Here is a 25,598-nt window from a genome sequence, read left to right as displayed (position 1 = left end):
GAGAGGGCAGTGGGGTTTCAGCCAAGGGGGGGCGGGGGCATGACCCCACCGACACCCCAGCAGCTGCTGCGTGAGGCTGCTCAGGATTCGGGGCCTGGGGCGGCCGGTGTACGAGGCCAAGGGCAGACATTTCTTGAAGCAGCACGACCAGAATTTTCTCACAACCCGACAGCTTTGTTCTGGGTCCAGCTGACCCCCAACGCCCAGGTGTGAGGTGTCCACAGTCAGGAGAGCCCCGTCCTCAAGCATGAGGGCCAACAGCATGGGTTCTGGGCCGGGCCACCGGGGCCTCAGTGTCCCCACCTGTACCCGGGAGGATGGCATCTCGTGTTTGCAGCGGTGGGCTGAGGGACAAAGCCCGGCGCCCTGGGGAGCGGGGGTGGGGACAGCCCGTCCCAGGGCGCACTGGGGTCCTAGGGTGTGGGCCCTGTCTGCCTTGTCCCTCCCCACCATGCCCCATCCTCTGCAGGACCCACAGGAAGTCCTCTAGGACTGTACCCAGCTGGGGCTCTGGCGAGGCTGATAGGTTTGTGGCAGGATGCTGCTCGCCGCTCACGCTCCACGAGACCTCCCGTTCCCCTGCCTGGTCCATGACACCTGCTGGTGGTGGGGAGGGCACGGGCCCAGGGGCCGAGGGCGTCCAGGGGCCGAGGGGCCGAGGGCGTCCTCCACAGAGAGGATCCCCGCCCCCGGCTGGCGGGGCCCAGAGCCCAGAGGCACCAGCTTCTCCCAATGCGGTGGTCGTCTGAAGTTCGTTCTCGATAGTTTCACCCCTGATGGCCTTTTGTACCTGAGGTCTGCTGCCCCGTGAGGCCCACGAGCACAGAATACCCACAGACCCACGAAGGGTTCCCAACCCTTCCTTCTGCCAGGCACTGGCTGCTTCTGCAGGGTGGATGTCCCTGACGCCCAGAGAAGGGGACTGGGTCCCACGCGCCCGCCACTTCCCCTTTTGCCACTTGCTAGCACGAGCAGTGTGGGACAGGAGCCTCTGCGCCCACAGCCCCTTGCTGTGACAGCTCTGGGCAGCACTGTGGGGCCAGGTGGGCCACAGGTCAATTCCACAGGAGGCTGCAGGTCAGCATGTGGGGCAGGGCGGGGACTGCCCCAGCTGGAGTGTCAGGGACAAGTCCCCGGTGTCCAAGGCCCGGTCTCTGCTCCCTCCCTCTGAAGATGGGCTCCTCGACCAGACAAAGACAACGTGGCTCTGGGGCACACACCTAGCCGGTCCGTCACTCACACCAGCTCCGTGTCCTCTACGCGCATGGCCACCCCCTCCCAGCCCTCCCACAGTCACCAAGAGGCGCGTGGGCAAGGCAGTTTCTGGTCAAGCTAGCCTATCCTAAACCTTCGTGTTTGCTCCTGGCACATTCAGGAGCACCCAGGGTTCCAGAACCACCACCAGGGAGCAGCTCCCAGGGCACCTTCCCCAGCTCCTGCAGCCAAAGCAGGGAAAAGACACAGACCCCTCCAGAGCGCTCTGCACGGCCAGACCCTGGGAGTGAACAGGGGTCTTCTGCACCCTGCAGGCATGCAAACCACCCCCACGGGACCCCCTTTGTGTCTGCATACGTTGGGGGACCGGCCCGAGGCCCAGACCCGCAGGGCCAGAGGAGGTTCCCCACCTGCCCGCAAAGGGCCGACGCCAAAATGATGCAGGCTCCCCAACTGTGAAAAGGGGTCCCCCAGAGTGGAGGTGAGCACCCACGAGAAGCCCAGCCCAGAGCCTGCACTGCTGGGCTCTGGTTGCAAAGATTCGAGGACCTGCCGGCCTAGACAGCTGCTGGCTCTCTCGTCACGTTTGGTGCCTGGTGCTTCCTCCTGAGAGCAGCCGGCCTCACGTCTGGGGTGCGGGGAGGGCTCTGCCTGGGCCTCCCGCCACCCTAGCTGCCTTCCTGGAGGAAGCAGTCATGTGCCTCAGTAAGGAGCACTGCGTCCACTGTGGGGCCTGTGTCTGGACAGCGGTCTGTGTCTTCCTCGCGGGCCAAGAGCCTCCATGTGGGGGAGCCTGGGTGGCTCAGTCACTGGGCGTCTGCCTTCGGCTCAGGTCATGATCCCAGGGTCCTGGGATCGAGCCCCGCATCGGGCTCCCTGCTCAGCGGGAAGCCTGCTTCTCCCTCTCCCATTCCCCCTGCTCATGTTCCCTCTCTCGCTCTCTGTCAAATAAATACACAAAACCTTAAAAAAAAAAAAAAAAAAAAAAAAGAGCCTCCATGTCCCAGGGTCTGCAGCTCGTGGCTGGTGAAGGCGTGCCCGGGCGTCTCCCAACCGCTCGACCTGCCTCCCGCACACACTGCTGGACCCCCGCCTCCCTGAGAGGCACAGCCAGAGCGGCACCTTTCCTGGGCGCCTGGGTATTCGAGTCCCCAGGCCAGGTGGTGTTCACAGAACAGCCCCCAGCATGTAAGCACTGCCAACCCTTCCTGGAAACCGGTCCCTGAGGACCTGCACAGATGGGCCAGCCTCTTGGCCAGAGGGACAGCAGCCCCCCCAAGCTGCACCAGGGTCCCAGGGGGAGCAGGACGCTGACCCCACTTCTGTATGGCCGCCCAACCCCAGGCGGAGCCCCTGTAGAGGCCCTGGGCTTTCCACGGCTGGCATGGGAAGGGAACGCTGGCTCAAGGGCCTGGAGATGCATGGTGAGCCTGCAGGGGTCAGAGGCCACACAAAAGCATCACCTCCTCCCAGTATCCAGTGCTTCTCGAGGTGGAAAGCCACACTGGGTGTCCCATGTGAACATTTATTTCGGTGATGGTTGCAGTAACTGCCCAGCAGCAGGAATGGGCTGGTGTGGAGAACAGAGAGCAGGCTCCATCTGACCCCGTGGTCCCCACACTCGTGGCCAAGGCCGGGACACAAGGCAGGCCGCAGGGGCCCCAGCCCAGAGGTGAGGACAGCAGCTCCCTGGGATGTGGCCCCAGGCCTCCTGGCTGTGCCTTACCAACTGGGGCTGGGGACCTGGCCCTGTGAGTTCCTCTGATCCTGGCTCTGTGGGGTGGGGAGGGACAGGCTGCATGTCTAGTCACAGCTGCAGCTGGGCAAAGGGGAGGGGGCCAGTGAGCTGGGCGCCCCACAGCAGCTCAGGCTCGAGTGCTGGGGACCACCACAGCAAGGCTGGGGACTGTCGTCCCTTTCAGGGACCCCAAGAGTCGTCCCAGGACTGCACAGGAAGGAGGCGAGTGCGGCAGGCTGCGAGAGGGGCGGGGCTGGAGCGGGAAGACCAGCAGAGCTCACTTCTGCAGGGCCCGCAGCTCAGGGGGTAGATCGCACCCCGTGTAGACGCCGTTGGTGATGCTGTATTCCAGTAAAGCACCAAAACAGGGGTCCTGCTGAGACACCAAGGAGCCAGGCCTCAAACCCCGAGCCATCCGAGCGGCACCCTGTCCCCAAGCCCTTCCCTCCTCAGGTGACTCACTCTGACCAGAACGTGAGGATTTCCCAGCACAATCAGCAAGGCTTTGGGTCTGGTGACTGCAACATTGAATCTTTTTGAGTTGGATAAGAAACCCAAAAAATATCTATCATCTTCAAATCTATCTTCATTTGACCGTACCTAAAAAAAACACAAAGATGAATAAAAAAGGTATTTTAAGTTTTTTTGATATAGAAAGAAACTTGGTATTTTAAAAGCATTTAGAAACATTAGACATCAGTATAACTCCATTTTTGGTTAAAAAAGGAAAAACCCAGCGTTGTGGGGGGAGCCTCAACGGGAGCCTGGCGGTCCCTTTATCCTACCTGCACTTCTAACTTATCTGCAGTTAAATGTGCTGCTCGGTGAAGAGGATTCACGAGTGAAACACGGGGTTTTGAGAGTTACAGCCGGAACCCCTCAGGGGGCGGCTGAGCCGCTGCGGCCCGCGTGCAGGGGGCGCCCGTCGCCCGCTCGGCCCTTTGGTCCCCTTCTCTTTCAACACCCTGTCCCTCTTCTCTCGCATATTTACCACTTCTTCCTGGATCTCTTTATTTTTGTGTCTGAGGCTGAGTATTTTAAGGAGCTCCCACAGTTAGGGCTTGAGATGAGCCCTCCATCCCGCAACTGCTTTTCTGCGCCGACGGGCCTCTGCCACTTTCTACTGGAATGTACCACAAACCCGACGAACATCAGTGGCCTCAGACACACTGTCACCCCCACTAAAAACAGGAATACCTACAGTGGAGATGATGATGGCCAAATATTCTTGCCCTTGAAACTCCTCTACTGATCCGACCTTTATGTCCGTCAGATCAACATTTCGCAAGAGAATTTTGATTTTTTCCACCTTTGAAGCAGATAAAGGTAAAACTTTACAAATTTGACCATTTCTTTATATATTTAAGCATAAGCCAAATATTAACCAATCCTATTTCATCGGAGTTGATTAGAACGCTTGGGAAAGGGGGCAGCGTGTGTCGGGAGCAAGGCTTCCCCATCCTGATGGGCACACAGCAGCGAGGGTGGGGGCACGGGCCTGCTGCTCGGTGGACATGGCCACCTCCATGGGGACAGTGCGGGGACCCTTGGCCGGGCAGAGGCCGGGAAGCAGGCTTTGCACAACCACGGCAGGAAGGCAGGGAGACGTCTCTGTGAAGAGCGAGTGGGAACAGTGAGTCACGGAAACAGGACCCTGCGCTGCTTGTCTAGAGACATGGCTCTCCGAGGGGTGCTGGTGAAAGAAAAACCATTTTGAAATCTTGGAGAAAAGCTCAGCGCAGGGGGAAGCTTCTGTTCCCCCCGGCGGCATGGAGGGTGGCCCCTCACCTGCCGCCAGGTGAACCAGACCGAGAGCTCCAGCAGCTCCCCCCACCCCCCAGGTCTGAGCACGGGGAGTCTGGGTGTGGGGCCGGCCTGTGGGAGCCCCCCGATGAGCGGGGGCCTGCAGTGGCTGTGGAGGGACTCGGTGCCACGTAAAGGAGCTTGTCTCCAATCTTCTTCCAGACTCTGTGACCAAGCACGCTCAACGGTCCACACCTGCTTCCGGTAGGGCGTGATCACACCAATGTCACTCGCAGACACCTGGCTGGAGATGCCCCTGGCCAGGAGGCAGCAGTAACGCATGACCTGGACAGCTTCGGCCGCATTGAACCACGACGGGCTCCTCCCTTCACGAGCTTCACTGCCCTGAGTTAATCAGGAGACAAGAGAATGGGACATCCATCACAACACTTCATTTCCTCAACAGCCCCCTCGTAAAGGGGACTATGAACAAGGAAGGAGCAGAAGCCGGTGCTGGGAGTACGGCGTGAGTAAGACTGAAAACACCCCGCTCTCCAGCAGGCAGACCAGCTTCAGCTACGGTGAGACCCACCACAACCGCAACAAGAGCCCAGAGGAGAAGGGCTGCTTGGGGGCGGTGTGTGATTGCTGCAACAGGAGTGGACGGTCAGCGAGGCCTGCGCCGACAGCTGCACGTGCAGGAGGGCACGCCAGAAACAGGGAAAGGTGACCAGGGCAGCCAAAGCCTAGAGGGCCAGGGTGAGAGGCATCTGGCCAGCTGTGGGCGGTTCAGCAGGTGGCAAGGACAGCCCTGTCACAGGCCAGGCAGGGGACCACGCACTCAGAGCCCCACTCCCTCCCCACATCTAGGTGTGGGCCTGCTCAGCCAACCAGCACAAAGACATGCAGCAGACCAACAAGCACACGAAGGTGCTCAGCATCACTCATCATCAGGGAGACACAGATCAACACTCCCAAGATCCCACCTCACACATGGCTACTATGAAAAACAAAACAGGTATTGATGAGGATGCGGAGAAACTGAACCCCCATACACTGCTGATGGGAACGTAAGTTGGTACAATCACCGTGGAAAACAGGGTGGACGCTCCTCAAAAAATTAATCACAGAAATACGTTCTGACCCAGCAATCCCACTTCTGGGTATACACCCCAAAGAAATGAAAGCAGGTCTCAGAGAGGTACTGTCCACCTGCACTTAGAGCAGCACCTACTCACAACAGCTAACATGTGGAAGCAGCCCCGGTGCCCCCCGCCGGCCGAAGGGACAGACAAAACGTGGCCATCGGCATCGTGGAGTAGTATCAGCCTGCTGACACCTGCCACGACCCAGGGGAGCCCTGAGGACACCGTGCTGAGTGAAGCCAGACCCAGAAGGACAAATCCTGTCTGGTTCCACTTCTAGGAGGCACCTGCAGTGGTCAGACCCAGGGGGACAGAGAGCAGACGGCGGGGCCGGGGAGGGGGCTGTGGGGAAAGTAGGTGATGGGGACAGTTTCAGTTTGGGGAGATGGAAAAGTTCTAATAATCGGTTGTAAAACAATGTGAATATATTTAACAGTACTGAATTGTACACTTAAAAATGGCTAATGGAGTAAACTTATGTCATACGTATTTTACCACACGCACACACAAAAGAATACCAGATACAGCAATTAGAATGCATTAATTTTGAGGAGTTTTAAAAAAGATTTTATTTATTTGAGAGATAGAGATTGAGAGAGAGAGAGAGAATATAAGCAGGGGGAGGGGGAGAGGGAGAAGCGGGCTTCCCGCGGAGCAGGGAGCCCGATGCAGGGCTCCATCCCAGGACCCTGGGATCATGACCTGAGCTGAAGGCAGACGCCAAACGACTGAGCCACCCAGGCGCCCTTGGCCATACATTTTTAAAAGCAAAGAATTTACACACCTTAGTTCTTGATCAGAAACTAATAAAATTAGAAATAAAAAAAAAGAGGTAAACAGCATTCTTGGCCACTTGGAAATTAAGAAAAATACTTCTCTATAACCCTTGGATCAAAAAAGAAAATAAAGTTATAAATGTCCAGAAAGTTATGAAAGGAGGATCTCTCAGCAGACATACGTGGAGAGAGAAAGCTACAGGATGGCATCCCCAGTGCCTTCCTAATTAAGAGGATGAGGAGTATGGGAATAAAGTGTCCATCTTGTGGGAATTACAACAAAGAAAACAAATAATGAAGTTAGTAAGGGGGATGCTTAAAGACAAAGCTGAAATTAATGAACAAAACAAAGAAGAGAAAACATAAGTCCAAAGCTGGCTTTTCTCAGTTATACCAGGGGTTGCGCCATCTTTCCCGTGAAGGGCCAGACAGTGGCTCAGGCTTTTGACAGGGCTGTGCTGTCCTATTCAACTCTACCACAGCAGAAAGACGTCAGAGATCAGCCACCTGTTCACTGAGGCGCAGGCTTCCAACTCTCCTTCTTTACCAGGACGAGACCACAGCGACCTTGGTGGCCCCTCCTTGGGCCACCCTGGGGCTCAGCCCTGCCCTACAATGTTCATGCAGCGTGTTCTACTGCGCTTCCTCTGCTGGACATGGGGACGGAGCAGCGAGTCAGACAGGGGTCCTTCTAGAGCATCCCCAGGGGAAGGTGTACGTCAAGGCAACACTCCCACGAGGGGGCACTTGCCAGGGAGTGTGTCTGACGTTGCACGCCGGGGACGTGGGAGTGAGTGTGCAAGGGGAGACAAGGGCCAGGCCTTGCCAGCAATCCTGAGGCCATTAAACTGGTAATAAAACCCTTCTTGCTCAAATGAAGGGAGTAGACCACGTTCTCTGCAACCCAGCCCCAGAGGCCTTGTCCCCACTTTATACTCAGGGCATAGAGTGCAGTCTGGGACACAACTGGCCCTTAAAAAATCCTTACTAAATAAATAAATGTTTCTGGAATTTGTTCCATTGACCTATGGGTTTTTTTTTTTTTTTGAATCTATAAAAGTATGCTTTTATTTGCTATAGTTTGTAGTATGTTATCTAGCTGGCTTTATATCTCATTCTTCTACAAACACTTTCTGTACACTTAAAACACATTTGCACATTTATAATCACTTTCTCATGAAAAACCCCACTGTGACTTCTATGTAGATTGCATTAAATATATGAATCAATATGGGCAGAACAACACTGGTCTCTGTTCACGGACATCATGTGCCTGTCTCGCTTCATGCACTCAGGTCAAGCCTTCTGACTCTGCAGCAACGCTGCTCACCTCGCCTGAGGCTGACTTCTAGGTAATGGCAGAGAGATCGCTGATCCCCTGCTACAGCTGCTCAGTTGTTTTTCTGATATATAGGGAAGCTTCTGAGGAGGGACAGAGCAGGGAGAGAGAGAGAGGGAGGGAGGACAGACACAGGCCGGGAGAAGGCACAGCCGACAGGGGCCTGTGCTGAGTGCTCCACGTCGGGAGGTGCTGGTCTCACCACAGAACCCCCTGCCTTGAATTCTCCTTTGTCCAAAAGGCAGGCCCTCCACAGCCACACCTGAACATGGGCCTCTACCTCCCCATCCACCTCTGAGGGGGCAGGCAAATCCAGAGGTACGAGCCAGCGCTGCTGTCGCCTGGGCTCATGCACCCCAACACAGGCTGCGTGGCGGAAAGGGCAGATGCCACCCCAGGGGCACCCAGCACTAGCTCCTCCTGTCCCAGGGCCTGGGTGCAGCCCCAATTCTGGATGAGAACCGGGGTGGTTAATGCAAAAGATGACTCTGGTTCTAACCACCAAATTCCAATACAAACTCTGATTTTAGGGCACACTTGTCATTTTTTGGGGTACTGAGCATCTAGCTCTTTCCTACTGGGGAACCCCTACCCGGTGAGGCCATGGTGAGTGAGGCGGAGGCTCTCCCCACTCCGTATCCGCTCACTCGACACTTGAGGTGTGTGGCGCCTCTTGGTGGGCATGGGAGCTCCTGGTACCCAGGCTCCCCCAGCTCTGCTCGTCACCCAGCCTCCCACTGTTACACGACATCTTTAATACCCTCCCCGTAAACTCCTTTAGGGTGTCACCCTCCGATGCCCACGTGGCTGGCACCCTCTGGAGTCTGTTCTGTATACAGAACAGCTGGGTGGCTGACGGGCAGGTCTGGCAGGGCACGAGTGCTCTTACCCTTCAGCACCAGCATGGCCATCAGCCCACCAGCGACCCGTTAATGCTTCGCGGACAACTGAACTGAGTGAAACATACACAACGAACACGCATAAACCCACAAACAGCCGCTGGAGCTGAGCCACATCCTCCCGGACCGCCCTCGGTGCACAACTCACCCTCACGCCGTGGAAGATGAGGGGGAAGCCTTTCTTTGGTAACTTCTCCCAGCCCAGCAGGGAGGTCACCCCCTTGGGGTCTGCGCAGACTTCCAGCTCTCTGTGGTAGAACAGCCTGGACGGCAGCGCCAGCAGAGCTGGGTGGGACCTGTAGTTCTTCACGAGCTTCGTAACCTGCAGGGAGAGGGCTGGTAGCAGGTCCAGGGCCGAGCCAGCACACGCATGCCGCGCTGCTGTCCAGGAGAAAGATGCTGAGCCCCACCTCAGCTCACAGCCCCAGGGCTCTCCCTCTGCCCCTTCTAGGAAGAACTCCTGCACCTCCAACGACTTTCTGAACAAGGGATTTGGTTTCTTAATCGAAATATAACCTACAGTGTTACATGGGTTTCAGGTGTGCAATATAACAATTCAGCAATTCTGCACGTTGCTCAGGATACGTGAACTCTCCATCCCCGTCATTGTTTCCCCCATCCCCAACCCTCCTCCCCTCTGGTGACCATCAGTGTGTTCTCTGTCTTTAAGAGCCTGTTTGTCTCTTCATTGTGTTTCTTAAATTCCACATATGGGTGAAATCATACGGTATTCGTCTTTAACTATTTCACTTAGCATTATACCCTCTAGATCCATCCATGTCATTGCAAATGGCAAGATTTCATTCTTTTTGATGGCTGCGTAATACTCCGTTGTGTATATACCACACCTTCTTTATCCATTATCAATGGACACTCAGGTCAGAGCAGCCCTTTCTTGAGAGGATTTAGGACAGGGCCTGTCCCCCTCTCCCCCCAGCCGCACCCCGCTTTAGGATTCTACTTTACGAGAGAGAGAGAGAGAGAGAGAGAGAGAGGGAGGGAGGGGGGGAGAGAGAGAGAGAGAGAGAGAATGGGGGGGAGCGAGAGCAAGTGCACGCACAGTGGGAGAGGGAGAAGCAGGCTTCCCGCGGAGCAGGAGCCCGATGCGGGGCTCGATCCCAGGACCCTGGGATCATGACCTGAGCGGAAGGCAGACGCTTAACGACTGAGCCACCCAGGCGCCCCTAAACTGTTCCCTTTAAGACCTTGTAAGAAAATACAAATTTCACTAAGAGGGTAAACAGGTGAGCATGACTTAAAAGCGTCCCCTACAAGAAAGTACATGCCATCAGCAGGTCTTGGCTTTTCAGAGCCAGAGAGGGTGCAGGTCTTAGAGAGAGGCCCTGATTTGTAGGTGACCTGTGACCCGGAGCAGATGACAGGGCTGGCTCTGGGTGGACATGCAGCCTCCTCTTGATCATGGGGCTTTGGCTGGGGGACTAAGATGAGGAGTGACTGACTGCCTGAGCTGAGCTGCCTGGTGGTGGTCCTGACGGAGGAGGTGATGAACAGGAAGGGCTTACAGCCAGGCGAGGAGGCGGCTGCAGGGACGGCAGGCCACTGTGCGCCTCTCTGGGCTCTCCCCCCACAGCTTCTGCAGGCTGCTTCCACCTCCAGGCCCCACTCTGCCCTACAGTCTTGAAAGCACCCTGAAAAGCATCCTCCTACCTTCCTCACCCGTGTCCCCAGCCCCCGGGAAAGGGTCTCTGGCCATGCCATCCCATGGTCAGGAAAAAGGGATGGCAGTGGAGGAGGGCGAGTCTGTGGCCATGGACTGGGCCGAGGGCAGGCCGGGTGCTGCCCGGGAGGCGGCAGCTGCTTGTGCTTGGGGGGACTTAGCAGCCAGGTTCTCGGCAGGTTGAGCAAAGGACACTGCTCTGTGTCCAGACTGCCCTGGGCCTCCCCGGTGGTACCACAGGGCCCCAGCAGGATCAGTCCAGGCCCAGGAAGGGCTGCTCCTAGCCCCGGAGTCACTGCTGCAGACACACTGTCTGCTGGACGTCGGAGAGCGAATCCTCTCACTCCACAGCGGGATGAGAGCCACACGTGTCCCTGTTCCAGCCTGAACCTGCCCTTTGTCCATCCTGTGTCCCTGTCAGTTTGATAAATCCTCCTGACCATGGCCCTGAATCCAGCCTTGGCTGTCTCAGGGCCACCTGGATGGGTCACCTCAGAAGAGCTGGCACGGGCAGAATCCCATAGGCTGGAATTGGGGTCTTGGTGCCCAGGGAGAGAACTCTGTCCCACACCCCCATCTGTAGGCCCTGGGGGCCCGCTGCATTCTCCAGGGAGCGGCAGGTACCCTTCCCCGTAGACAGGTGCTCCCTGCTCTGCAGGCTGGAAACGCTGAGGCTCTACAGTCTGACTCGCCTTTCCTGCCCCGCTCCCCGCCGCTGCCGCCCCCACCCCCTTGTCTTGTCTGGCTCAAGACTTCTTGACCCACCCCCCCCCCTTTTTTTGTGACTTCCCTGTCTCTGGGCACAACCACGGCCTCCAGAAAGGCACCGTCCGTGCATCCGTCCTGGTGGCCTGTGCTGCAAGCCCACTGTCGCTGCACCCCAGGCCGTCCTGCCCTACTTGCCCTGGTCCAGCGCAGATGGAGGGGAGGCTCCTGGGCAACTCAGGTGGTGGGGCAGCTGCTGGGAGGGGAGGCGGCCTGTGGGCATCCGTGTGCTTTGCACAATGCCTGGCGCTCCCTGCGGCGGTGAGGGCTGCAGCTGGGGCCCGACAGCGAGGCCGACGCACGCTCGGTGTCTCCCCGCCGGCCACCAGGGTGCCCTAACCGCCACTGGGCTCCTCACTGATGCTAGGGATGAAACACGTTTCCTCTACCCCAGGGATTTTAATGCCCACCACCTGACTGGACTGCACTGTCCCTGACAGAACTCTTCCCCCGGAAGATGCCTTCGGACTGCCCAGCTCCTGAGAACAACGGGTTTGCTGAGGAGGAAAGTGCTCCGGAGCCAGCTCCTCCGACCCCGTGGGCAGGCTCAAAGCTCTGTGTTTCAACAGAAGACGTGAACGTCAGGCAAAGAGACGGAGAGGGGGCTGCTCGGATGGTCTTCCTTGGGGGCAGGGGGCTGGCTGTGTGCCGGGCTGCACGCTTCACTCTGCACTCACTGGCTCACAGCCCTGGCCTTCACATGAACCCACGAAGCCCTGTCTCAGTTCGGCTGCAGGCGGCCACTGGCGCCTGGGCTGTGAGGCCACGGGGGCTACGGGCACATCCCCCGAACCCACAGCCAGCTGCGCGACCTTGTGGAGGGCCGCGGTGACGTCACCAGTGCAGGGAGCAAGAACAACCTATGTTCTGCCTCCAGCTGGCCCGGGGTGTCATTCAGTACAAGGCGCCCTCCCTTGTTCCTGGGGAGAGGACACGGTAGGCCCCAGGACTTTTCTGCTAACTGATGGCAGCCAACGTCAACTCAGTTGTTACAGCGTGTCCCATCTCCAAGATGCTAACCAAAACCCCAAACTCAATTTGGCATCTCAGCTTCTCGCTCCCTCGAGCCAGGCCTTCCGTCAGCCTATAGGGTGCCAGAGGAGAGAGGCCCCCTGCCCCCAGATACTTGCTGTAGCTTCAAGGGCCTCTGGGGAGAAAGAAGGTGCAGTGTACTCAGGCCGAGGCAGCTCTGCCATCCGACCCTGGCTGGAGGCCTCCCCTTCCTCCAGCTGCCCGTCAGCCTTGGGGACATGAATGCTGGGGGCACGGAGGTGTCTCCCACAGGCAGGGGGCTCTCTGCTGCCCAGTCTGGGCCACGGTCCTCAGTACCTCCCAAAGGTCCAGTGCTCCCCAGCACCCCCCACCCCCCACATGCTCTCCTGCCTTCTCTGTTCTCCAGGGGGGTAAAGGCCCTGACGACCAACAGCCTGGCACGGGTCTCAAGCCACTTCCAGGAAAATCTGCCCAGGATCACTGCATCTCGTTTCTGTTCACTGTTTAGAAGGAACTGTCCTTGTTTTCGTGCCGTAGGCATTCAGAGATTACGCTACTTGGCTCATCTTAATGAGCGACCCCAGCAACCCAAGGTTCCCGAGCTCCAGTGTGCTGGGGGGCGGGGCAGTGGGCTCAACTGCAGACTGCAAGGCCCATCCCTCAAAGTGGTCCCAGTTGGGCTGAGGAGGGAATCTGCAGGTTAACCAGCAGACTAGCTCCACAGGGGGACACGTGGCCTTGTCTTTCAGATGAGAAGTTACATGGCTCTTTCCCATTTTCCCATGTTAATCCAGATTTCACTCATCCTGTGTTTGGCCCCACAGAACCTCCACCATCAGCTTTGGATGGGACTGCCTGGAACTGCGGATCCTTCTGGGGCCGTGAAGCACCCGTCTGGGTGGATGGGACAGGCGTGCTGGCCAAAGTCCCCTCTGAGATGGGAGGGGGACTGTGAGCTGTCGGCCTCCTCCGCTCCCCGGGGTGCAGCTCAGTGCACACATGGAGCGGAGCCCGCTGCTACAGGGACCGCGGTGGGACCCCGCAAGGAGCCACGGGCCACGAGGAGTCTGTGCTTACCAACAAGGGGTTGTAGGCGCCACAAGCACCAAACGCGTCTTCGTCCCTCAGATACACTGGCCGGGACATCAGTCTTTCCAACATAGACACGTTCAGCCCATAGGCCATGGCGAGTCTGGACTTAATGACAGGTCCGAGCTGCATGGGGTCTCCGGCAAGGACAATCTGTGGCACACAGACAGGCAGCCCCACTAGAACAGTCACCCACACTCACCACCACAGCCCGGGGAGGCTCAGGAAACAGGTGTGGGGGCACCATGCATGCAACGGCCTGGCCTCCCACCCTCTGATGGCCAACCGAGGCTCCGTGAGTATAGGCTGGGAGGTAGCGGGCCCCCACAATCACCTGGGCTGCAGAAGACGGGGAGGTGGCATGGCTGCCCGAATGAGGGGGCAGAGACTCAGACAAGAGCAGTGGGGGATGTGAAGGAACAAACTGGCTGGGCAGCCTCTGCCCCGGTCTTCTGGAAGTACTCTGCCCTTCCTCCTGGACACTGCCCTTTTCCCGCCCACCCTGTCACCCCCCGGCCCATGCAGCAGCTAAACTACGTCTGCTCCCTGCTCCGTCTCTGTGCAGCCCCTGCACCTGACGATCGAGATGGGAGGCGGGAGGTGTCTGGGGGACCAGGAGAACCTGGAAAGGTCCCTCCTCGGGTGAGTATATACATGTGCAGAGAGCAGGCTAACAGGTCGGTCCCAGGGTGAGTACTGGAGGAGGCAGCGGGTGTGAGCAGGAAAAGAGCCAAAGCATCAGCCTCGGCTAACTGGGCTGAGCACCGAGGGGCAGTGGAGGGGGCAGAGTGGTCAGGTCCTGGGCAGCGAGCCAGGGCGATGCCTGGATGTCCCCACCCGGCTGCACAGCTCTTAGTGCTGTTTTAGAAGCGAATCCAAAGACAGAGCAACCCTTTCTTCCCTTGTTTACAAGCAATGAAGTATGTGGCCAAACACAAGGCCCCTGCCTCACAGAGCCTCAGGGTCCTTGGCACCACACCTGAGCCTGTCACCCTGGGCTTGTCCTGTGCAGAGACTGAGGTCGGGCGTCCAGAGCACCCACCAGTGCAGGAAAAATGGGAGGAGACCACATAGCAAACAGGCCTTACCTGGCCGTTGGCATCTGAAACCAGCCCCAGTGGAATAAGGCATTCCGGCTCACTCGCCTGTCCTGCTTCGTCCACAAACACGTGTGTAAAATGTCCGACTCTAGACCAAAGAGGTTCTCCATGGTCATTTCCATCCAAGTGTCTTAGCAAGCAACAGCCAACACACACTGCATGGCCGCTTCTGCACCCGCGCCTGGCGGGCGGCCCAGGAAGGTGGGGCTCACCTGGTCTGGACCAACTCCAGGCCACCAGCACCTGGGGCTCTGTACACGTCTGTGTTTAAGTGGATCCAGAGGCAAACAGGATGAGGGGTGGGAATGAGCAAACTAATGAGACTCACATCAGAGCAGGTGATCCTCACACCTGTTTGAGGCCCGGCTGGAACACAGCTCCACTGCCCACAAACCATGTGATCCCGGGCAGGCAGCACTGCCTCTGTGCCTCAGTTTCCCCAACATGGCAGATGTGAGAACAGGGTGAGCTGGTCAAGCTGAGCGACGCCCCCACATGGTGGTTGCTACCCTCCCTGACTTGTGCTCTCCAGCATGCTCTGAGCTAGGACGATACCCCAGTGCTCCAGACCCCCGGGGGTCCAGGGGAGAGTGCTGAGCATGTGCTCTGGGCCCCGGGCAGCCCCTGCCCCACTGGAAGCCCAGAGAAAAGATCTGCTGCAGGGACACCGTGCCGGAAGCCCCAGAACTGCTGGTGACAGGACAAACTCTGGGCTGAGCCCGACAGGGACCCCATCAGAGCCCACTGGTGTGCAGTGAAGCAGCTCTGGGTCCCCACCTTTTGTCTTTCCACCGGGAGTCAGGTTACAACCCTACCATGACACCCCCAGGTCCCTCCCTACGGAAGATGAGGAAATCGCATGCTTCCATCTTCCTTTCCTACCTCATGTCCCAATTCCTGCTGAAGAAACTCCACACTATGTATCTTTCTTAGAATATAAGCACTTCTCAATTTTTAATAAGTCAGTTATTTAGTTATTTTTATGAGTCCACATTGTTCCGTGTTTACACCTTCTCAGCTTTGTGCAGCCCCAGCTGCCCGTCGGCCTCCCAGCTGCTGCTGTGGGCTCCTTCCTCATCCTCTGGGGTCTTCCCTCCTCCCAGCCCATGTTCTCGTATCCTACCCCACACGGAAGCTCCATGAGGACAGAGACACTATTTCTGTGGGTCCCAGCACCCCGAGCTGTGCCCAGTGCCTACCTCACTCCTATCTGGTAAAACAGCCCCGCACTGCTGCACGTCGTGATGATGATCCTGAAGCGCGAGGCCTTCCATATATCTTCCCCATCTTTGCAGTACGGCTTGATGGCGTCAGTGACGGTCTGGAGGGAGGATGGGGCCAGCTTACTTCTCAAAACATTGTTTCTTTAAATTGGACACAGTCACAAAGCTGAAAAGCATTCTAAAAGATAACGTCCTATTCCCACTTCTTAGTTATGACTAAGTAATGACTTAAGGCTGTTTTCTTAAACTAGAATATTTTACATCTTCCTGTCAACTTCGTCCATGTTCTGCAGACTCTGCGGCCGTGACCAGAACACAAAATCCTGCAGATCCTTCCCCCAGACAACTGTGTACATTTCCTAGATTCAGTTTCTTTTGTTAACCAAACCAAGAACTTCTAATTCTCCTAAAGAGGTATTTATAGATAAATCAATAAAACAGAACCCAGAAGGAACAACACATTTCGGTGTAAATAGGGGAGGAGCACCAGGATTTAATAAAGCGGAGAATGCCAGGGGAGCCTGGGTGGCTCAGTCAGCTAAGCCTCCGACTCCTGATTTCGGCTCGGGTCATGATCTCAGGCTTCTGAGATCGAGCCCCGCATCGAGCTCAGCACTGGGCATGGAGTCTGCTTCCAATTCTCTCCCTCCCTCTGCCCCTCCCCTGCTCTGACAAAAAACCGCTGAGAATGCCCCTCTCACAGAGAAAGGAGAATGTAGTTAAAGCTGGGGGGGGGGTGGGCAGAACGTTTCTATCCCAGCTGGTTGTTGACGGCTCACCTCCTCGAATCTGCAGGTGGCGTTTACGCGGACCATGGCGCCGGGCCGCAGCACCTGGCTCTCATGCAGTCGCAGACACACGAGGTCGGCCGCACTGTTGGAGGGCGCACAGACCAATATCCGACTGTCCGGCAAAGCGTAGTACACCTTCAACCAGCACACAGGACACACAGGGGGATAAATGTCAACCTGTCAAGTGCTCGCGCTCACCATGCGGGCATGGACACGTGGGCTCACGCCCGCCTCTTCTGTGCCTGAGGCCTGGCCACTGACACATGCAGGGATGGTTCTGCCCCTCACGTGCACGTGCCAACAAGACACGAGAGGGGTGAGAGTTCTCTGTTCTCCAGGACCCTAACCTACCCCCCCCAGACCTCCAGGACCCTAAAACTTACCCCCCCAGATCTCCGGGACCCTAACCTACCTCACCCAGACCTTCAGGACGCTGACCTACCTCCACCTACCCCCCCAGACCTCCAGGACCCTGACCTACCCCCCCAGACCTCCAAGACCCTGACCTACCTCCCCAGACCTCCAGGACCCTGACCTACCCCCCCAGACCTCCAGGACCCTGACCTACCCCCCAAGACCTTCAGGACCCTAACCTACCCCCCCCCCAGACCTTCAGGACCCTAACCTACCCCCCCCCCAGACCTCCAGGACCCTGACCTACCCCCCCAGACCTCCAGGACCCTGACCTACCCCTCCAGACCTTCAGGACCCTGACCTACCTCCCCAGACCTCCAGGACCCTGACCTACCCCCCACCCCCCAAGGCAGAGGCAGCATCATATTGGTTCTTATGTGCGTGGCTTGCAGGATCATGCCAGCTGGGCACTCAGCACATGGTTGCTAATCTGAATCCTGAACAACACAAATGCTACACACTAGCTCTATTAGTGCCATTCTAAAGATGGAGACACCAGAAACTTCTGCAGAATGGTGGCTTAGCTACTGTAAAGGGAACTTCTTTTCTGCAACAAAATTTCATGTGACCGAATGGTCAACCGTTCTTTTTAAAGACTTTATTTTTAAGTTATCTCTACAACCAATGTAGGGCTCGAACCCCCAACCCTGAGATCAAGAACTGTGTGTTCCACCAACTGAGCAGTCAGGTGCTCCACAACGGTCGACCAGACTAAGAACAAACAGTCATTTCTAAACCTATGAAATAAGCTTTGAAAATCCTACATATTCCCATAAACAGTGTAAAACAAACTTGGCTAAACATGAAATAACTGGGATTTTTTTTAAAGCTCATTCCCACTTCCTGCCGACATGAGCGCGGCACACGGCCGACGCCACTGGGTAGCCGAGCCACTCGCTTCCTGTGGTTACCTGTAAGACAGCCTCTATAATGGTCACTGTCTTCCCGGTTCCAGGAGGTCCGAAGAGAATATACGGGAGCGGGCGGCAGTCGCCACTCAGGATTCTTCTAACCGCTAACTTCTGGTTTTCGTTGAGCAAGGGATTGAAAAATTCCTTCTCTCTCACCTTGGGGATCTGAACTTCGTTTACTGTATTCAAAGTGAGAACCGGCGTCAGGCAGAGGTCACCTTGGCACGGCAGGAACACAGGTCAGCATGGGCCACCATGAAGGCCACGACCCAGCCGGTCAGGAGCCCGCTGCTGAGCTACGCTTCCCAATAACCTCCACTTCATTGGGCAGGGTCGGGGAAGTTAACTTCACTCTCTGAGAGCAAAAATGCAGGTCATTGAGTTCACTGTTCCCCCTCATAGGTGGAGCATCACCTAACCTAGACGTCAGAGACGGGGTCTGGAAAAGGCCAACAGAAATAGCCTGTGGTCACATTAAAGCATCGGGCATGAAACCTCACGTCTCCACTCCGTCTCCAGTCGGGGCAAGAGTATCCATCTCTCTGGCTGCAACCACACCACACACATGTCCCGACCTGTCTCCCTTGGGTAGAAGTGAGCTTCTCAAGGGGCCTATTTTCCAGGCAAGGGTTCCTGAGGTTGCCCTGGCAGCCCCTCACCATACGCACCCAGATTAGTTGACTTTTCAGCAAAAGTCGCCAGCCCCGGCGTGTCCTGGGCACCAGCCCGCCTCTCCTTGGCTGCGTGCTTAGTGTGGTCCTTCATGGCTTTCCTATTCTAGAAATAATCATGCAGAAAAATGGCCTTAAAAAAAGCTTTGAGTTTACACAGGTTTAAACAGTGAACATAAACACCTGCCAATGTTCTACGTGTTTTATTTAATAGCTCTTTGAACGCACTGCAGGTCATATGTTTCAAAACACAGTAAAAATACAGAATATCTGACAAAAAAGTTGCTAAAAAGGTTTGTTTCTTTTTTGAATTCCCTTACAAAAATAAACACGAATGAACTAAATTCTGTGTAGCGATGTCAGATCAAAGGGTGACATTTATCTGACGAGGCGTCTTTTCTCTTCCTGCATCCTTCTCCTGCTCACCTACAAAGGGAAACCCACAGTGGCTGAAGGCAAATCCTGGTCCCTTGCTCCCTTGGAGCCCCTCAGGCAAACCCCTTCCTCCGCAGCGGGAGCGAGCCCAGCCAGCTCTGGGGGGACCGTCACGTGCCTCAGGTGCTGCCACGGGCTGGCAGAGCTTCCTGGTCAACTGCGCTCCGCATCCTGCCCAAGAACCGGTTCTGTGGGTGTTTAAACAAACTGAATCTGTCCTGGACCGAGGAAACTGGTTTTCAAGTTTCCCCTATTACAAACAATGTTGTAATAAACAGCTTTGCACATTTATCTCTGTGCAAATCACAGGATTACTTTTTTTTTTTTTTAAGATCTACTTGGCTTTATTCAACAATTCATCAATCTAACACGATTACTTCCACAGGACAAATTCTAGAAATAAAATTGTTACTAAAAATTTCACACTAAAAATGGTATACGTATTACCAAAACTTAGTCCAGAAGGTCACAGCAATTTCCCTCCCCGCGATCCTGAGTGTTCAAGAGTATCACTGACACACAATAACGTGTGCACAACTCGACAAGCTGTGACACGTGGACACATGGGACAAGCTGAACACCTGCGGAGCCCACAGGATGCCTCCCTGTAATGTCCCCCCGCTGCCAACAGTATGGTTACATTTTCTAGAATGCTTCATATGTGGGAGTCTAGGTTATGCACTTTTTGTCTGACATCTTTCCACCGTGTAAGCAACTGCTGTGAGGCCCACCTTCGCTGCCCCGTGCCATCGACAGCTCACCGTTGTCACCGCTGAGTACGGTACGGTTCCACCAGAGCAGCACACTGCCCTCCCTTCCTGCACCCCCAGGTGGATGGCCACTGGGCTGTGTCCAGCGCTGGCCATTGCTGAGAGCGCAGCTGTGAACGTCTCCGCACCAGCCCTCGTGTGGACGGACGTGGGCTTTCTCGTCTCTGGGGCCAACGCCAGGAGGGAAGTGGCTGGACTGTATGGCCGGTGTGGGTCGAGCTTTCCTAAAGAATTCTTCTCAAAAGCAGCCTGTACGAGGCTCCAGTTGTCGCACATGCTCATGACCCCTAGTCTGGTCAGTCCTCTTCATTTAATTTCGGTCACTCTGACACGTGTGTAGCGGCAGCTCACTGTGGTACTGTTTCCCTAATGACTAATGCCGAACGTCTTTTCAGGGACTTACTTACCATCTGTATACACAGTCCCTGATGATGGTTTGTCTTACGGTGGTGCGAAAGCGGTACGCGTTCTGCAGAAACCGTACTTGGAATTTTGAGTTTGGATCTTCTCCCTGGGCTAGCAGTATGTGGTACCATCCTCTTGTGATGCTGGGCAGCGGCCACAGTCCCCAGTCAGCCCGTGATCACGACACCAACAACCCATACCCTGACAGCCATGCTGTTTCTCACTTTGAGGACGGTAGGCCGTACGTTACACGAGGTATTCGGCACTTGATCATAAACAGGCTTTGCACTAGCTGATTTTGCCCCACTGTTCTGAGCATGTTTGAGGTTAGCGGGGCTAAGTCGTGGTGACTGGGAGGTTAGGTGTATTAGATCCATTTTCAACTGATGGTATTTTCAACTTATGCGGGGTTCACCGTAAGCCAAGGGAGATCTGTATATTCTTTGGTAAAGTATATATAATTTACTTCTGTTTATGTCTTTGGTTCAGTGTTGAGTCTCATGCTCCAGCGATGAGCTGGCTTTTCATTGTCTTAACCATGTCTTTTGAACAGCAAAATATTTAATTTCATTGGAGTCCAAATTTATCAATTTTTTCTTTATAGGTCACATTTTTGGCATCACATCTAAAAACTCTGCCTTACCTAAAGATACTAAGATTTTCTCTTGGGGTGCCTGAGTGGCTCAGTCGGTTAACTGTCCAACTCTTGGTTCAGCCCAAGTCATGATCTCAGGGTTGTGGGATTGAGCCCCACACTGGGCTCTGTGCAGGGGCGTGGAGGCTGCTTAAGGTTCTATCGCCCCCCACCCCGCTTGCACTCTCTCAAAAATGAAAGGTTTTTTTAATGTTGTTTCCTAGAAATTTTAGTTTCAGGCTTTATATTTAGGGCTATGATGCATTTTGAATTAATCTCTGTGAAGGCAGTGAGGCACAGACCCAGGTGCACACCCCTGGATACAGACGCCCCATTGTCCTTGTGCCTTTCGCTAAGAAGACTCTCCTTTCCCCACTCTGACTGCCTTTGCACCTTTGTAGAAAGTCAGTTGTCCAAACTCCCGTAGGTCTATTTTTAGGCTATTTCATTCCACTTGTACATGTTTATCTCGATGACAGTGCCACACCGTCTTGATTATTGTAACGTTGTGAAAAGTTGCAAGTCAGGTAGTGTGAGTTCTCTGACTTTCTTGTTCTTTTTCAAAGTTGTTCTGAAAATTCTAGGCCTTTTGCATTTCCATATAAATTTTGAAATTGGCTTGTCAATTTCTACAAGAACGTCTGCTAAGATTCGACTGGACCAGCACTGAGTTTATAGATTGGGTTGGGTCTTCTGACACATCAGCAGTTTCTCTCATCAGTGTCGTGAGGTCTCTAGTGTAGTCTTGTACATCTTTTGTCAAATTTGTCTCTAATGTTTGTAACATTTGGATGCTACTTTATATGGTATTCTAAATGCAATTCTGGGTGTTTGCGCTAGCATATATAGAATTTACTTCTGTATCCTGTAAACTTGCTAATCTATTAGTTCCAATGGCTTCTTTTTAGAGTCTGTCAGATTTTATACATGAACAACACAGGTGCCTCTTATTGTTCTTGCTGAGTTGCTCATCTACAACCTTCTGTACAGTGGTGGAAGTAAGTGGCAGGACTGCAAGTGCCCTGACTTTCATGGGAAAAGTGCATTTTTTCACTCACCGTGTAGGTTTTTTTTGTAGGTGAAGGCAGTTCCCTTCCGTTTCTAGTTTGCTAAACTTTTTGATCAGGAATGGATATTGGATTTTGTCAGATGCTTTTTCTGTGTCTATGGAGATGCGGTTTGTTAACATGATGAGTATCACTGACTGCGATTTTGGAATGTTAAACCAGCCTCTCATTCCTGGGATGAACCCTTCCTGGTCTCTCTCATATATATACCTATACATACATACATATAGGAGTTCTCTAGAAAAACGATCAATAGGATGGATGTATATATAGGTAAAAAGAGATTTATTGTAAGATATTGGCTTATGTGACTATAGAGGCTGAGAAGTGTGAGGTCTGCCACCGGCAAGCTGGACACAGAGGGCAGGAAGAGACTGACGGTTCCACTCAGGAGAGTCGGGCAGGAGGAATCCCTGTGAACCTGTCTCTCTGTTCAGGTCTCATGGGAGGGATGCCCCCTGCCCCAACCAGGGCACCCACCTACATGCCAATCTCACCCAGAAGCAAGATTTAACCAGGCGTCCCACAGAAGCCCAGGGCCCAGGCCAGCCGGCACATCCCACTGACCACCCCCCCCCCCCCGGCTTCTTTCCCATTTGCAGAATCTATAGTGAGGTCACGTCTCTCTCTCCTCCTGGATTCTGGGAGTTTGTGTCTTCACACTTTCCCCTCATCAGTCTTGTTTGAAGTTTAACAATTTCATTGATCTCTGAGAACCAGCTTTTGGGTTCATGGATCCCTCTATTGTTCTTCTGTTTTCTATATTACTGATTTCTCTGCCAATGTTTCATTATTTTCTTTCCTTTGCTTAGCTCGTATTTCATTTGTTCTTATTTTTCTAGTTTTCTAAGGAAGAGGCTGAGGTCACAGAGTCGAAACCTTTATCCTTCTTTAGTTCAGGCATTCAGGACTATGAACTCCCCCTGAAGAGCCTCTAGCAGCAGCTTACAGCTTCTGGTATGCTGCAGTGTCACGTTCATTTTGGTAGAAACACTCTAATTTCTCTACTGATTTCTTCTGTGATCTGTGGGTTACATATAAGTGTGTCTTCGGTTTCTCAATATTTGGGGATTTTCCAGAGATCTTCCTGCAATTGATTTCTAACTTGATTCTACGTGGTTAGAGAATGTATTTTGTACGACTTTAATCCTTTTAAATTTGAGACTTGTTTTATGGCCCCAAATAAGGTCTACAGTGGTGAATGTTCTGTGTGCACTTCTACACCAAGTGCATGCATCCAGCTCTTTCTGCACGGTGTGCTCTACGAACACCCCTTAGATCACAGTGGCTGACAGGTCACTCTGCTGTGCCCATTTTCTGCCTTTCTTTTCCGTCGTTAACGGAGGGAAGAGTGCCAACATCGCTGACAGGCACGGGAAATTTGTCTGGTTCTCTCTGCAGCTTCATCAGTTTCCGTTTCATGTGTTTTGAGGCTGTTACTAGGTGCGTGTGTGTCTAGGACTGTTATGCATTCCTGATGATCTTCTCTGTTACTACGACACCACCTTTATCCTGACTACCTGTGCTCTGAAACCTACTGACACCGACACAGCCACTCCATCTTCCTTGTGATTGTATCTTTTCCCATCTTTTACTTTTGACATATTTGTGTCTTTATATTTAAAACGTGTTTCTTAGAGGCAGCATATAGTTGGGTCTTTCCTTTTTATCCAGTGTGACCATCTCTCTGTGTTTAGACCCACACACGCAATGTGACCACTGATACACTTAGACTGAACGCACTCACCTTGCTACTTGTCTTATTCCAGTTACACAAGCAGAGCCAGAGACGCCAATACCCCGTCGACATAAATCACTGGACAAGGGGGCAGGAAGTCAGTCAGGTCAGGGCACAGCTGTCCGTGTGTCCCTCTTTTTCTGCTGACTTTTGAACAAATTATTTTTGTGATTCCCTTTTACCTCCTTTGTTGGTCTAGCTCTTTATATTGTTATTTTAGTAGTTGCTCTAGGGTTTAGAGTGTGTATCTTTAATTGATCACAGTTTCCTTCAAGTGAATTATAATAATCTGGTGTAAGAAATAAAACTCTCTTCTCCTATCCCTGGTGCTATTATGCATATTTTAGATCTACATGTTACAAACTCTGTAATATATTGTTACTGTTTCAGCTTTAAAAGTCAATTATCTTTTAAAATTATGAAATTTTATCATGGTAAAAAGATTTCACTTCAGCGGCGCCTGGGTGGCTCAGTTGTTAAGCGTCTGCCTTCGGCTCAGGTCATGGTCCCAGTGTCCTGGGATCGAGCCCCGCGTCAGGCTCCCTGCTCCTCGGGAAGCCTGCTTCTCCCTCTCCCACTGCCCCTGCTTGTGTTCCCTCTCTCGCTGTCTCTGTCAAATAAATAAAATCTTAAAAAAAAAAGAAGATTTCACTTCAGATCTACCCTCTTAGCATTCTACTCTTTTGATTCCAGGAGTCTGAATTTTTTAGAGATCTCATATGAAAGGAATCAAGCAGTATGTGTCCTTCCGTGACTGGCTTATTTCTCTGAGTATAGTGTCCTCCAGGTCCACCCACATTGTCACATTTTACAGGATTTCCTTCTTTTTAAAAAGTCAATTATCTTTTAAAGAATTTTTTTTAAAGAAAAAGTTATTTAAATGTGTGTACCTATTTATAATTTCTGGCCCTTCTCATTCCTCTGGGTAGACCCTCATTGCCCACCTGGCATCATTTCTGTGTGCTGAAAGATTCCTGTGTCCCGTGGTACAGGTCAGCAGGTAACGGACCCCCAGCTCTCAGCCTGAACCTGTCTGAGTACGTTTTTACTTCTTCATTTCTACAGCGTTTGTCGGGCAGAGTTCTGGGCTGACAGTTTCTCCTGCCGGCACCGTTAAGAGCCACCCCGCTGTCTTCTGGCGCACACTGCTGTCAACACGAAGTCTGCTGCCGGCCTTGTTTCTGCTCCTCGGCAGCAATGAGACTTTCCTTGTTTCTAGGATTTGCTCTTTATAAATGACTTTCAGGAATTTGATTGTCATGTGCCTCACTGCATTCTTCTTCAGATTTCTTATACTTCGGGTCTGTTAATAAGTCTCCTGAATATGTAGGGCTTATGGTTTTCATCAAATCAGGGAAGTTTCCACTATTTTTTCTAGTATTTCTTACACTTCCCTCTCTGGGACTCCAATTGCATGAATGCGAGGCTGCTCGAAGGTGTCCCACAGCTCACTGATGCTTTTCTTTTTTTAATACACTTTATGTTTTAAAGCTTTTTTTTTTCTTAAATCTTTTTATTCTGTTTCGTTTGTCGAGTTTCTATAGTCTTTCTGACTGTAGTGTCTAGTCTGCTGTTAACTATTTTTCATCTTAGACATCGAATTTTTTGTCTCTAGAAGAGAAATTTGTCTTTTATTGTTTGTATCTCCACTGAACATGCTTGTGTGTTCCTCTCCCTTAAGAGCATATGGAGTATAGTTATAGTAACTGTTTTAATGTCCTTGTCTAATTGCTACATTTTTTTTTTTTTGAGTTGATTTCAACTGATTGAAATTTTTTTTTTTTTTAAGATTTTATTTATTTATATGACAGAGAGAGGCATAGTGAGAGCAGGAACACAAGCAGGGAGAGTGGGAGAGGGAGAAGCAGGCCTCCCGCCGAGCAGGGAGCCCGATGTGGGGCTCGATCCCAGGACCCTGAGATCATGACCTGAGCTGAAGGCAGACGCTTAACAACTGAGCCACCCAGGTGCCCCTGATTGAAATTTCTTATAATGAGTTGTGTTTTTCAGTTTATTTCTGGATTAGATATCAGACATTGTGAATTTAACACCTTGATGG

The 25,598-nt window shown here is 53.4% G+C and overlaps 1 protein-coding gene across 2 annotated transcripts in view; it reads right to left on the bottom strand.

Annotated features, from left to right (window-relative positions):
- Positions 1-2,720: 2,720 nt before the first annotated feature.
- MOV10L1 (Mov10 like RNA helicase 1) overlaps positions 2,721-25,598 on the bottom strand; it is a 64,615-nt gene continuing 41,737 nt past the window's right edge. For both annotated transcript variants that reach the window (XM_078076793.1, XM_036113733.2), the window contains 11 exons: positions 18,488-18,596; positions 17,820-17,998; positions 16,483-16,629; positions 15,680-15,801; positions 14,469-14,568; positions 13,369-13,533; positions 9,004-9,177; positions 4,952-5,101; positions 4,155-4,262; positions 3,416-3,553; positions 2,721-3,326 (listed from right to left, as the gene is read on the bottom strand). In XM_078076793.1, the coding sequence (XP_077932919.1) occupies positions 3,231-3,326; positions 3,416-3,553; positions 4,155-4,262; positions 4,952-5,101; positions 9,004-9,177; positions 13,369-13,533; positions 14,469-14,568; positions 15,680-15,801; positions 16,483-16,629; positions 17,820-17,998; positions 18,488-18,596 (1,488 nt within the window). In that variant the 3' untranslated portion in view covers positions 2,721-3,230. The remainder of the gene's footprint in view (positions 3,327-3,415; positions 3,554-4,154; positions 4,263-4,951; positions 5,102-9,003; positions 9,178-13,368; positions 13,534-14,468; positions 14,569-15,679; positions 15,802-16,482; positions 16,630-17,819; positions 17,999-18,487; positions 18,597-25,598) is intronic.

The sequence above is a fragment of the Halichoerus grypus genome, chromosome 6 (assembly GCF_964656455.1).
Source record: "Halichoerus grypus chromosome 6, mHalGry1.hap1.1, whole genome shotgun sequence".
Taxonomy (NCBI): domain Eukaryota; kingdom Metazoa; phylum Chordata; class Mammalia; order Carnivora; family Phocidae; genus Halichoerus; species Halichoerus grypus.
The sequence above is the reverse complement of the archived record's forward strand: the minus strand, read 5'-3'. Positions and strand labels throughout refer to the sequence as shown.